The sequence below is a fragment of the Meleagris gallopavo genome, chromosome 1, assembly GCF_000146605.3.
Source record: "Meleagris gallopavo isolate NT-WF06-2002-E0010 breed Aviagen turkey brand Nicholas breeding stock chromosome 1, Turkey_5.1, whole genome shotgun sequence".
NCBI classification, from domain to species: domain Eukaryota; kingdom Metazoa; phylum Chordata; class Aves; order Galliformes; family Phasianidae; genus Meleagris; species Meleagris gallopavo.
The window spans coordinates 128,737,072-128,749,913 of record NC_015011.2 but is presented as its reverse complement, the minus strand read 5'-3'; the positions used below and the strand labels follow the sequence as shown (position 1 = coordinate 128,749,913).

The 12,842-nt window shown below is 40.4% G+C and overlaps 1 protein-coding gene across 1 annotated transcript in view; it reads right to left on the bottom strand.

Moving 5' to 3' along the window:
• Positions 1-12,842, bottom strand: part of ATP10A (ATPase phospholipid transporting 10A (putative)) — a 109,576-nt gene that overhangs the window by 59,069 nt on the left and 37,665 nt on the right. The window contains exon 2 of the mRNA XM_003203146.4: positions 6,161-6,365. Within this exon, the coding sequence (XP_003203194.1) occupies positions 6,161-6,365 (205 nt within the window). The remainder of the gene's footprint in view (positions 1-6,160; positions 6,366-12,842) is intronic.

The window sequence follows — 12,842 nt, the reverse complement described above, 5'->3', positions numbered from 1 at the left end:
ATGAATCCTCCAAACAGGCAGATCATATTCAAATCTGCTTTTAGACAAAATAAATAAGCAGCCACAAAGTCATTTGCAAGGCTTATCTAAATCTGTTAAATCATGCCAGTACAAGTTTGTTTTGAATAAAGGTCTAGTCTTAGAGAAAAAGAGAGAAAATAAATCCATCATCTCCCCCCATCAGCTCACAGGGAGATAAACGCACTTTCTCAAAGGGGATAGTAGCTGCTAGACTTAGCTTAGTTTTCAGCTGAATTGAAGCTTTCCACAGTAACATCTAGGACATGGCCAGTGGTTAATAAACCATAAGCAACTCCACGATCTACAGTGAGTCTTTGTACACTTTATTGAAAGGCATACTGAGTGAAAACAGTGAAGTATTTTGTTTGTTTCATACTGCAAGGCAGCAAGAAAATGTAAATGTTTTTCGTGGGTCTAGATTCATACTATCAAAATATCCTAAATCAAGTTTATGAGACCTGAAAGGGAGTTTTGAGCTTTTGCAGTCAAAGCTGTATCTGCTTATCCGCTCTGTGAAGAGTGGCTGACAAAACTTTTCACATGCATGTAAAACATTCCATGCGCAATTAGGCAGGGTGTGGTGGCAAAGCAACCCAGAGAGTCATACAGAAAACACTGATTCTTCTTTCATAATGTGTCTCCTATTAGATCCAGCACAACAGAAATTGTTGCTGTGACTAGACAGCAGCAAGAGTTGGATGGAAACTAGAAGAAAACTGTGTAATACCAAGAAACACTTTTTTTTTTTCCCCTACAGATACTTACTGGTTAACACCATTAGATCAGCCACAGGGGGGTTTAGTGAAGCACTCTCCCTCCTGGCTGTGTCACACTGTACACACAGCTCTGATCTGTGTTTCAGTGTGGACAGTTCACTATCCTTTCAATTTGCAAGGGTGAAAATGCAGAAATACATTTCTGACATTGCTAACACACCCTGGCACTGCAGTTTCAGGATAGCAAGATCACAGTGTTCACAATCTTGGAGCAGAAACTGTCAAGGCCTTTGAAAAAAATCCCTATTCTTTTTTTCTTTTTCAACTTGCTTACTGTGCCATTTCTTTATTTGCAAGACTGACTGTCTTGAGAGTCCAAGAACAAGGTGCACATTCTAACTAGAATCATCAGACATACGAGCCACCAAGGAGGAACGTATTGATGACTTTTCACAGCTTGCCTATCAATGGGACATAGAACTGTGTACAGAAAGCAGTCTTGTGTTAGACAGATCCCATTTGTTAACAAACACGCAAAGCTAGCAAACAGTAGGTTCTTGGTGTACTAAAAATTATTCAGATTAATCAATGCAGCACAAAATAAGCAACATTTCTGGTCATCTGCACTGTAGAGGAAAACAGTTTCTTGGAATTTAGAAACGGAGAAGTCCAATCCCAGCCCACAAATGCTGATCTTGGAACTTCTGAGCGTGTGTTTAGAGCATAAGAATGTCTGCAAAATACTGGAGGCACGGATGAGAACTGCTTCTATAACTGCTTATTGCCGCTTCTAGCATCAGGCCAAGAAGAGATCAGAACAGTACTTTTCTTCCAAACAAAGGTTTGGAAGAGGAAAACTGTAAGACCTGTTACATCCTCTGCAACTAAGCTGTTAATCCTAAAATGAGACACAAAACAAGACTTCATACCATGCTGGCAGAATAGTGACTGTTCGAAGGGACAGTTCTGCCCAGCATAACAGCTCTGGGCTTGCTGTTCTCTTGAAAGGGCTTTTGAGAGCACGCAGGAGCAGTGCCCAGAGCATGCCACACTTAGCAGTTCCAAATTGATAGTGAAGATCTTGACTATAAATTGCACGAGTGGGCACAGGGCAGGGACAGAAGTAGGAAAGCATTAAAGTGGCTTAAAACAACTCTTCCACCTCTGCCCCTGCTCCTTTCCCATGCCCAGTAGGGCAGTGGGTATAGAAATAGCTACCCTTTATTGACCTACTTCCCTGGCTTCCCTGGCGTATTCTCAGAAATAATTCATATAGGAAACACAGAAATGCCAAGCTTTGTAACACAACTTATTTTAAATGTTTGAGACACTGCAACAGAGACATTATTCAAAGACTTCTATGAGCAGCTGATATTTTATGAAGAAGCTTCCAGAAAACTTTATTTCTTGTCTTATGATAAGGCACATGACCAGGCACAATCATTCTGTGAAGAGGACAGTGTGGGAAAAAGAGGGTCAGGACTACATATTTGTTTGTTTTCCTGCTTGAACAAGAAGGCTGTAGAATGAGATGGAACCAAACAGCTATGAACATAGCTGAAAGTTATTCCATTGAGTAAAATGGTAATATAAAAATACAGAAACACTCTTGTTCTACACGAGTAACTTGGGATGTAGGTTCTATAAAAGATTTGTGAACAAACATTGCTGGGGCTTGATAAAAAGATGGTCAGCATTTGATGCAGAAGAATGTTGACCTTCCAAAGTATTTTATGAGATGTAACAATAAATCCCCTCCAGTTGTGGTGACTTGGATATATCCAGATAGGAAATGAATTTCACTCACAAATATAAGTGTGACCTTGATATTCCATGCTACATGGCTGTTTAACTCCTATTCAATGAACATTTTCCAAGCAGGTTTCCTTCCCTCCATCCTACTGAGTGTCTCTCAGCAGGGCAACACCTTCAAGAACCATAAGAACCAAACTAGTATGAGGGGAGGAAGGTAATGCTACTGCCTGAATTAACAGTGTGCTCAGACATGTTTTAGCCATGACTTTAATGAGGATGGCAAGGAATCTGTTAGATGATTCACATGACACTGTTACAGTGAAGCTCTGTGATGCTGCAGGCTGAGCACTGAGGACTTGGAACTTGCAGGTGTGCACTTTGCCTACAACTTAGCTGACACACAAACCAGGGCTTGGATATTTCCTGCTTTCTCAGCTATTTTAGGAGAGGGGTGTTAGTCACGTGTGGTTTTCTCACAAGCTCTCTTTCAATACTTGACTTCTCGGGGCCCGGGAGAGCTTTCATTGAAATGAATGAGCTTTCTGTCACTGATGCCAGTTTAACCTCTCACAGATTATTATGGACCCTACCACTACCATAGCTAGACATCTAATGATCGAAAAATTATTTCAAGAAATTATTTATCCACACATCTAGTAACACAATTTTGGGATGGAAAACTCCCATAACCACCTTACCTTACAGGGAACTAAGATACTGAAGGAGAATAGGATGGAAATGCAAAGAGTGTCAGGTGTTTATGAAGCTGACTACAAGTATCCACACAATAACTGATTTCTTCAAAATGCCTGCTCTGATGCTATTCAGTAGAGCAGGGTAAGCTGAATAAGCCATACCACAAACATCGTGACTGAGCTGCTTGGCACATAACCTAGCTGTGGGCATTCTTTCCTCAGCCTTCTTCCCCAGTGGGGCCTAATTCAGTCTCTGATAAATTTTAAACTGAGGAGAAAATGACACGACCACTCACTTCTAAACATAGTCTAAAGATTACAGCTCTTGTAGAACTGTACAGAATCCAAATTAAAAGTCTTCAGCTGCCTAGTCTGGAGATCAGCAACTTAAACCTCGGTGAGTGTGAAAAACATGAGATTTTCATGGGATAGTCCTTTCCTGTTTTCCTACTAAAGCTATATTACAGAATCACCAAGTCACAGATGGCTGAGGTGGAAAGAGACCTCTGGAGGTCACATAATTCAAACCCTGCGCAAGCAGGGCCATCCAGAGCAAGGTGCCTAGGCCCATGTCCATGTGGCTTTTGGAGATCTCAGAGGAGGAGACTCCACAACCTCTGGGCAGCCTGTGTGAGGGATCCATCATCCACACAGCACAGTGCTGTTTGATGTTCAGAGGGAACCTCCTGTGTGCCAGTTTTTGCCCACTGCCTCTTCTCCTGGCACTAGTCACCTCTGAAAACAGCCTATTTCTGTCTTCAACGTATCCTTCCTTTGGGTATTTAGACACTGATGAGATCCCTCATGAGCATCCTCTTCTCTGAGCTAAACAATCCCAGTGCTCTAAACCTCCCCTTGTATGATAGATGCTCCATTCCCTTAATCACTTGGACTAGGTTCCCTATGTCCATGCCTGTTTGCACAGAGCCCAGGGCTGTCCCACTCCCTCAGCCTGCTGATGCTAACTCATGCATCATTTCCTCATGCATCATTTCCTCATGCAGCCCAGGAAGCTGTGGACCACCCCACAGAAAGAGCCCTGATGGCTCATGTCTAGCTTGAGCACTGTGTCCCCCTGGGCCTTCTTTGCAGAGCTGCTTTCCAGCTGGGCAGCGCCCAGCACAGACTGGTGTATGGGGTTGTTCCTTCCCAGGTTAAAGACTTCACTCTTCTCACTGTTGGACTTCATAAGATTCCTGTCAACCCACACACAAAGTCTTTCCAGGTCCTTCTGGACAGCAGCATGACCTTCCAGTGAATCAGCCACCCTCAGTTTTCTGAGAGTGCATTCAACACCATTGTTCACATCATTAACGAAGATGGGTTAATGCATGTATTTGTTTGCTGGGTAGTGACAGAAGGGTTACTCCATAGCTCAAAGGCTCACGCACACATTAAGGAGGTCACTACTCCCAGAAGTTGACAAGTATCCTCAGGTATCACAGTCCTAGTGCCAAATGATGGTTGTTGCCAGGGAAGCTGCAGATCCTAGTCCAGCAAAAGGGATTCCTCTGGGCAGCAGTCTGGTGATTCACTGTACTTGGATACATCAATTCTTTTCATTGTGCTTAGCAGCATCTCCTGCTGTGTGTCAGGTATTGAATCATGAAAATTCAACCATCTGCTGTTGAGGAATGGGGCAGCTGGTACCATTATTGGTCTTCCTTCATGAGAGAGCTGGGACATGTTGTTCACTTCTAGCTGTACCTAATAATATGAAAGCATCCCTATATGCAATCTATAGTTTTTGTCCTACATCATTTGCCTGAGATCATATTGGATGTCTGTGTTGGCAGAGAACTGGCACATATAATCTAAGTTCCTCCCTGGAGCTCTACCCACTGGGAGAAATTTCCTCTCAGTGGGAACAGGATAAGACTTTTGAGAAGCAATTTAATTAGCCTCTTTGGAACAACCAGAATTTTTGAGACATTTGTCCTGTAGCTGATTAAGCTTCTTGTCATGGTGATAGCTCACATGGGACATCTATGTTCTACATGTAATTCACTTAATATTAAACAAATGTTTATCTCATGCTTTTACATGCTATTCACAGAAGGGCCATATCTATCATAAACAATTACTTGGAAGGCATATTGATGTTTATCCTATTGGTTGGATTTCTTTAACACTGATATACACCTCAGTGCAGCTATAGGCTTCTGTAGTTACCTTTGATGGCCTTTTAATGGCAGAAGCTGCCACAGTTTGCATTCTTCAAATGAGAACAACTATTAGGAAAAATATGTAGCTGAATTCTGTAAAATAAGTAGGTTTTTTTGTTTTGTTTTGTTTTTTCCCACACCCAAAATACAGGAAATTGGGGTTAGCTGTCAGGAGAGGAGGGCATACAAATAAACACGATTTCAGTAAGATTGTTAAGTAAAACTTCAGGCAATTTCCTCTCATTCTGCTGATAGTAACTGATCTCCTGGATTTTGTTTTGCTTTAAAACAATGCTGCTGGGGAGAGATAAGTAAGAGCGAGAGAGCAGAAAAACAGATTTTCAGCACACAAACCTCTAGAATGCATGCATTCTGCCCCTTTAAATTTTTCAAGTTTTAATGCTCCAATTGCTGGAGGGATATTCTGCTACACAGAGTTTTAGGCAAAATTACTAATTGAATTCCTGACTGCAGGCGGGAAAAGTAGCTGTTTATATTTAAGTATCTTCTCACTGGGCAGTTAAAATATGTTTTCAAAAATCAAGCTACAATAAAAGCAGCAAAACTTCTCAACATTTTCCAACCACACACAATTGCCCCAAATAATTCCTATTCAAATTCAAGGAAAAACTTATACTATTATGAAGTCAACTGTTGGCACATTCTGGTGTTTTAATGACAACCATAACACTAACTCATTAGCACTACTACAACAAGCAGACTTAGCTTTTCTGAAGTGGACTGGTGAACAGTTCCATTATTTGAAGCAAACTGTTATCTTATAGGAGAGTTAAGAATGATGACTTACCAGCTCTAAAAACCTCCTCACCACCTGTCTTTGTTTTAAGTTAGTTTCACCATCCAGGTTAGCTGTTTCTATATGGCACAGCCCATCAGGATCACTTGAAGAGAGCAGCAAGATGTCAGCAGGTATGATTTCATTACAGCGAAGCTGAACAAAGTCTCCAATTTTCACTTCTTTCCAGTATCTGCTTATATATTTCTTCTCATTCCTAGGGGGGATAAAAAAAGAGAGATTTACAGAACATACACAAAACAGACGTAGGCTGGAGGACCTCAGATATGACCCAATTTGATCTGTAACAGGAATTAAATGGAAGGTCCACAGTTATGCTCACGTTATGCTAGGATAATGTCATGCAGGCTGCAGGAGGCAACTTCTCACCAATTCAGCCCCAGGTCAGAGTTCCCACATCCTTTAAGAAAACCAGTTGTTCTTTAAGGCCCAGACAAAAGAGACACAAATCTGTTACTGAAAGAAACTTCCAATATTTGTCAGTAAACCTAGAATTCCAAGCACATGTAATGTGCAAAAAAAACAACTGATCTATAGGAAAGGATACTGTCATTTCAGAGGACACTTTTCTTTTTAAATATTTGTAAAGCATCTCCGCAATAGCCATAGTGCCATTTGCTACATAGCCCATTTCTGCTTAGTTTCCCTGAAACTTTTTTTTGGAATGGAATTTCTTTGTCACTTACCCACCTTAAGCACTGATGCAGATCTTGTTCATTTACAAACATCCAAAAAAGCTGTCTGGTTTTATAGGCCATGCTAATTAACTATTTTTTCATTTTTAAGCTTTTTTTTTGAGAGCAAGAGAAAAGGCACAGGTGATTGCTTAATTAATTTAGTTAAAATTCAGGGTTTTAGATGCCTCACGCTCTCTTGGCATTTGGGTAAATAGCTTTCTTCTGCTGAGTTTTTTGAAAGAAAATCAATTCACAACAGCCACAATATTAACTTGATAAAATAGGTCCTGAAAATGGGAAGCTGTTACGCCAACACTTTCCCAAGCCATCACTCACTGCGTATACACAGACACTACTGTCAGCACTGGACCCCTTTCACCAACACTGGAGCCAGGTTTCTTTGACAGCACTTTAACAGGCAGAATAGGATTCTGATAGCGAGATTGCTATTTTATATTCTTTTAAGTACATTATTTAGAAATACATTACTTTCAGTAGTAACGTGAATAGACTTCTAACTAAGAACAAGCATGGAAGTCCTGCTAAAGTTGTTACTCTGGAGCTACGGATAGTGATGCCATGCCTAATTGATCCTCATCATGCCTTCACTGGCGTTGCTGGAATTAGAATCTTTGTTTGCTTTTATTCATCTGTTTACCCAGAATGATAACATGTCAGGTAGAGCAACAAGGATGAGTCAGATCAGGTTTTATCTCCCAGAACTTCCTCACTGCCCTTTCCTAACTTCCATTTTATAAGGAAGGAACAAAAATGATGGCTGTGCTTTCTATTTCAATAAAGTCTGGAAAGTAGTAAGACGAGTTAAGTGTAAAGCATGAGAATACAGTGACGGCAGTAATGTATGTACTAGCTAGAGATATTACCCATTCTCTCCATGCTCAGGCTGAAACAAGCCTTTCACTTTTTCTGCTAAGGAGTAGGAGCTGCTCTGAAACCCAGCATGTCATAAGGCAGTTCAACTCACAGTGGATTTGAAATGTTCGTTGGCTGTACACCCTGTAACTCTAAATCATTACACATGTGGCCGTTGATCATTGATTATTTTTATGAACTGGGTGATGATGTTCAGATGCATGTAGAGAGTAGAAGTGCAGACATTTGATTTGGCTGCAGTACTAGAAGGGCAACTATTATTTGACTTAACTTGCTTGAAAAGCATTGCTATTTCAGCATTGCCTCATCTCTCACACACTTGGCAACTGCAACAACTCCATACTCTGTGGTAGGATACAAGAGCATGGTTCCACTATGATAAATGATTGCAAGACCTCCTGCATACATCCTGGAGAGGCACAGGAGTCAGATGGCCTCCAGTGCCGCACGTGATGCAGCTTTGCTAACAGGGGCCATCAGTGGATGAACTACCTGCATGCAAGGAAAATGACTTCTTAATCCTCTTCAGACAGGTCTGCTCTTACCCAGTCCTTAGCTATAACTGTCTTATTGCAGAATGTGAATTGTAACTACTAATATTCTCTACAAAGTATACTACAATACTGTCTTCAGTGATGGAGGTTTAGATAGAAGGGGCTTTTCATGACTGTAATGATTCACCTTACATCAGCCTGCAGTGACAGAAAACCTGAATTAAACACGCTCTTCATGTATAGACATATGTGCATTGTTACATCTTTGGTGTTTCCTTCAAGTGTTTTTTTATAGTTCTCAAATTCAGAGCAAATGACATTTAAGCAGGTGCTCTTCATGGTCATGGCCAAGCTTGGAAGAAGTGAGCAGTTTAAAATGCAAGGCTGAAAAGGAATATCAGATCATGAAGATCCATTCCCTACATCTGAAGGCACTTATGAAATAGTGACCAAGCCCAAAAGAGCGACAAGAACAGGCACTCTATGCACTAGAACAGAAGAACATCAGCATAATGCGGTAATATGGATATTTGTTACTTATCCAACAGCCAGCACAACTTTTCCTGGCAAGGTCCTGTCTATCCATCTATCTCTTCCTTCTGAAAGGCCTTTCCGTCTCTCTAGTCTTTAATATCCTACATCTGAAAATCTTGCTGTCTTTCCTGTTATGATTATCCAGCTGATAAGTTTCAAACACAGATGTCTGAATCTACTAATCTAGGATCCTGCCAGTTCTCGTGGCTTGGTCCTGATTCTGTGGCTATTGTATGGTCAGCACCAGTCCTCCACAGCTCTACTGCAGGGTTTCCATGATACTCACACAGAACACCCTGACAAAAGCTTTTGGCAAGTGTAAATGGATGTCATCCAATCTCCTGGAATATGTTGTGAAAGTGCTCAGGAAACTCTGGCAGAACACAGGAACTAGAAGACAGTCCTAAGCTGGATGTGTAGGCCAGAAACTAGCAGCAAACTGCTCTAGTTCTACCTGCTCTCATGTATAACAAGCCAGAAGATATATTTTAGTATCTGTAACAAACCCAGGGGTGATGCAGCAAGATGGTGAAAGACAGGAAGAGGTCAGAAATACTAACTCTTGTCTTTCAAGCCAGGAGAGGTAGATGAAACTCTTCCACAACAATACATTGTCATGGACTACTGCCATTCTGCAAAAGACACTGCTTTTACTCTCTAGTTAAATCACTGTGATGAACTATTAATTTCAGACAGCTCTGCCCAATTGCAGACAGGTAGGTAATGCATTCCAGGGGGCTCACATACTAGAAATGTCTAGCTTCCTGACCCCAGCCTAATCTTCAGCAACACATTTGCATGCAAAGTAGGATCAACTGTAAGCTGTGGTTGTAAACCCTTAGTCACTTGAACCCTCCTTCTCCTTTCTTGCCAGTGCTTTTACTTTTCTGAGCACGTCTTTACTGGTAGACATTTACTGAAAGCTAGAGATGGATGGCTAACAAGTCAGCTGGCTCAGCTGACTTCAATACGGACATCAATACTGTTAGTCAGCAGCAAACATAGTCCTGGCAGCAGTCAAACTCCTTTGGAGGCTAATGCTCTTTTGCAACAATGAAGGGCAAGTATTCCAGCATATCTGCTTTCAAATATGCAGGGGAAAATTTACAACTTCAATCGTGTGAACATAGAGAAAATGATTCTAATTGCTATTTAAAATTTTGCGTTAGTCTGCTTACTGCCAACATCCTGCTTTGAAGCAGAACTGCCCACAGGTTTGGGCCAAATTTGAGAGTGGCTTTGGTTAACAGCAAAACAAAACAGACAAAAACCCAACAAAATATTACTCAAATTTTAAATTTATAGACAAAAAAATAATCTTTAAAATCCAAAAGCTCCAACAATACTTCTTGTTTTCCTGTAAATCATGCTGTTCACTCTTCTGGTTTTTAGCACATGCTGATAAAGATCACACCAATAATTTTACTCTTCTGGGCATATAAACATTAGTTTATGTCTACAAAAAGCTAAAGACTGTAAAATATCTCTGGCTGAATATTTAACTAATTGTTTGCCTTTTTGAATAGGTTTTAACTGTTCAGTGTGGCAATGCCAGATTTAAAGGGAGGTAACAAGACTCCACATGCACAAAATTTAGCAGGAATCTTACACGTTCTTTCTCTTTTAAAAAAAGTCTGGTGAAGTTATCACAAGCAAGACTCGTTATGAAATGTGAAGGCCATGAAGTTGTAATCTGTTGTTCTGGTGCAAGGCCTATATACTAGAAATTTTATACCTTAAATTGACAATATGGAACTACAAGGGAATCTCTTCTTGCTTCCTATACTTCTCCAATAATAAAAATTACAGTTAATGAGTGTGAACTGCTGATGTAAATTTGCTCTAAGTGAATGATTAGGGAACTTGTAACACTGGTCCTTAATCCCAACCTATGTACCTCTACTAATTTCAGCAAGGCTTGTCAAAGACGTTTAGCAAAAGGCAGGAGATATCTTCTTGTTTTGCTTGGGGGTGCTGTGCTCCACCTGGCTTATCCAACATACTATTCCCCACTCAGGGTGCGACTGCAGTCTAGAAGCTTCTAAGACTCTCAAAGCATTCAAATGGAATGTTTCCCAGTCCAAGCCCATCCGTTGACCTGCTTTTGAAGTAACTATTGTCCCTACTTCAAAAGAAATCAGCATCCTTTGTCTTCTCTGCCAGCTAATGTTGACCATTGAACCAGAAGGCTTTAAGAGAAACACAGCAATAAATCTATTCTGTAGAAGAGGAAAAGCCCTCCACAAGAGATAGGTCAAAGAGCTGTGTACAAGGCATTCTTCAAAGTTGTTGATGTTAGCCAAGTCCTCCCCTTCCATCTCTGGAGGCTGAAAGAGAGTGGGGATGAACTAAAGAAAGCATCATGTACATCTCTGATCCCAGTGAGTTAAAACATGTTCAACTCAGTTGGCTACAATGCCAGGACAAGGCTTCCAGTTAGGAACAAGCTAATTAAAAAACTTGAGGATAACTGGCAGGACCCAAGCACAGCAGCAATTCCAGTATTAAAAACCAAGCTAGGAAACCTCATACTGTAATGCAAGCACAAGAGTTCTAGAGCAGGCAAAACTATCTTTAGGGAGATTTTAGTATTCAACTGTTTGTAAACAGTTCTTCCACATGCTCACAGAATTTTCCCCCATTGCCTGCGCTGGAGCCATAATTCTCAACTCTATCTCTCTGCCTGATTCTACTGTAGATGTGGAGAGTCCATAGTACTCCATTAACACTACAGTGATAAACTGAGATTCTGTATAATTCTGCAAAGGCTACAGAAGCAGAATTGGTAGACAACACTGAAATACATTTAAGAAAACTGTTGTTATAACCAGAGACCAAAGCATATATTAAACAAGGCCTGAACATGCCAAATGCCTATGGAAACACGTTGAGAATCATTTGAGCACAATTACAATGTTGTGGCAGAATGAAGGAAAAACACGTAACGTAAATTAATGCTAAGGCAGGTTACATAATGCCCAGAATATGCCTTCATTCCGCCACAAACGATAACATCTGTTTCTCTGAAAATAAATCATGAAGAGGCTCCAAATCTGATATTAATCTGACAAAACAGATTAACAGAATGTTCTTGAGAAATGCTGAAAAGAACAAAATCTCTCCATGACTGATGTTTCTAAATGGATCTCTTAACATTCTCATTACCTTACGAGTACTGAAAAGTTTTCTTGTTTTCATGGAGTTCAAATATCATTTTTTTGTATTATCAAGATGCTAGAACCAAATGTGTATGTGTAGCAATGTAATGAGGCATAAAGGTGCCTTTAAATAAATTCACACTTTCTGAAAAATACTAAGTTTTCTGTTCCAAGTCAAATTATGGAAACCTCACTGTTTCAGGTTTAGAATGTGGAAGTAATCACTGAATTACTCTTGGCAGAGTTATCTCCATTATACCTCATGTTGAAAGAAACCCTACTATTGTTAACCATAATGAAACATTTGCTACCCGGAAAAAATGATTTTTCAGCCAAGAACCTTGTTGTTGAGATAACAACACAAAGTATAAAGGCAGACAATGTAATGAAACTTCACACAAACTGCAGAAATAAGAAAATGCCTTCTAGAATTGATCTGAAAAAATCTCAGGACTGTTTTGGAGAAATACCTAGTTGTTTCTTTTTTTTTTTCCCAAAGTGGCATGATTTCCAACACTATTTTTCCTGCCAAAATGCTAGTAACTTTGTATCATTCTTCCAATTAGCAGACATACTGGGAGAGAAGACTGCCAACTTCTTATACTTAGCAGGATGGGTAGGCAGTGGTTAATACTGAGACTTGCTACACTGATATCCTACGAGGAGGTGGAAGAAATGGCAGATCTGCCTAGACTTATCCAGTTTGCATCCAGTTCTACAGTTATTAACACCTATGTTCCAGTATCCTCTATACCAAAGCTACAGAACTTTGGATAGTTTGACACATGAGGACTTCTTTTTGGAGCAAAGCAGTGAAACAAGTGCTGGTCTGTTTTTTTCTTAGGATATCTTCCTCCTGGCCACTACCAAACACAACCATTGCACTTGTCAGCATCACTTACTGATATCTAGAGCA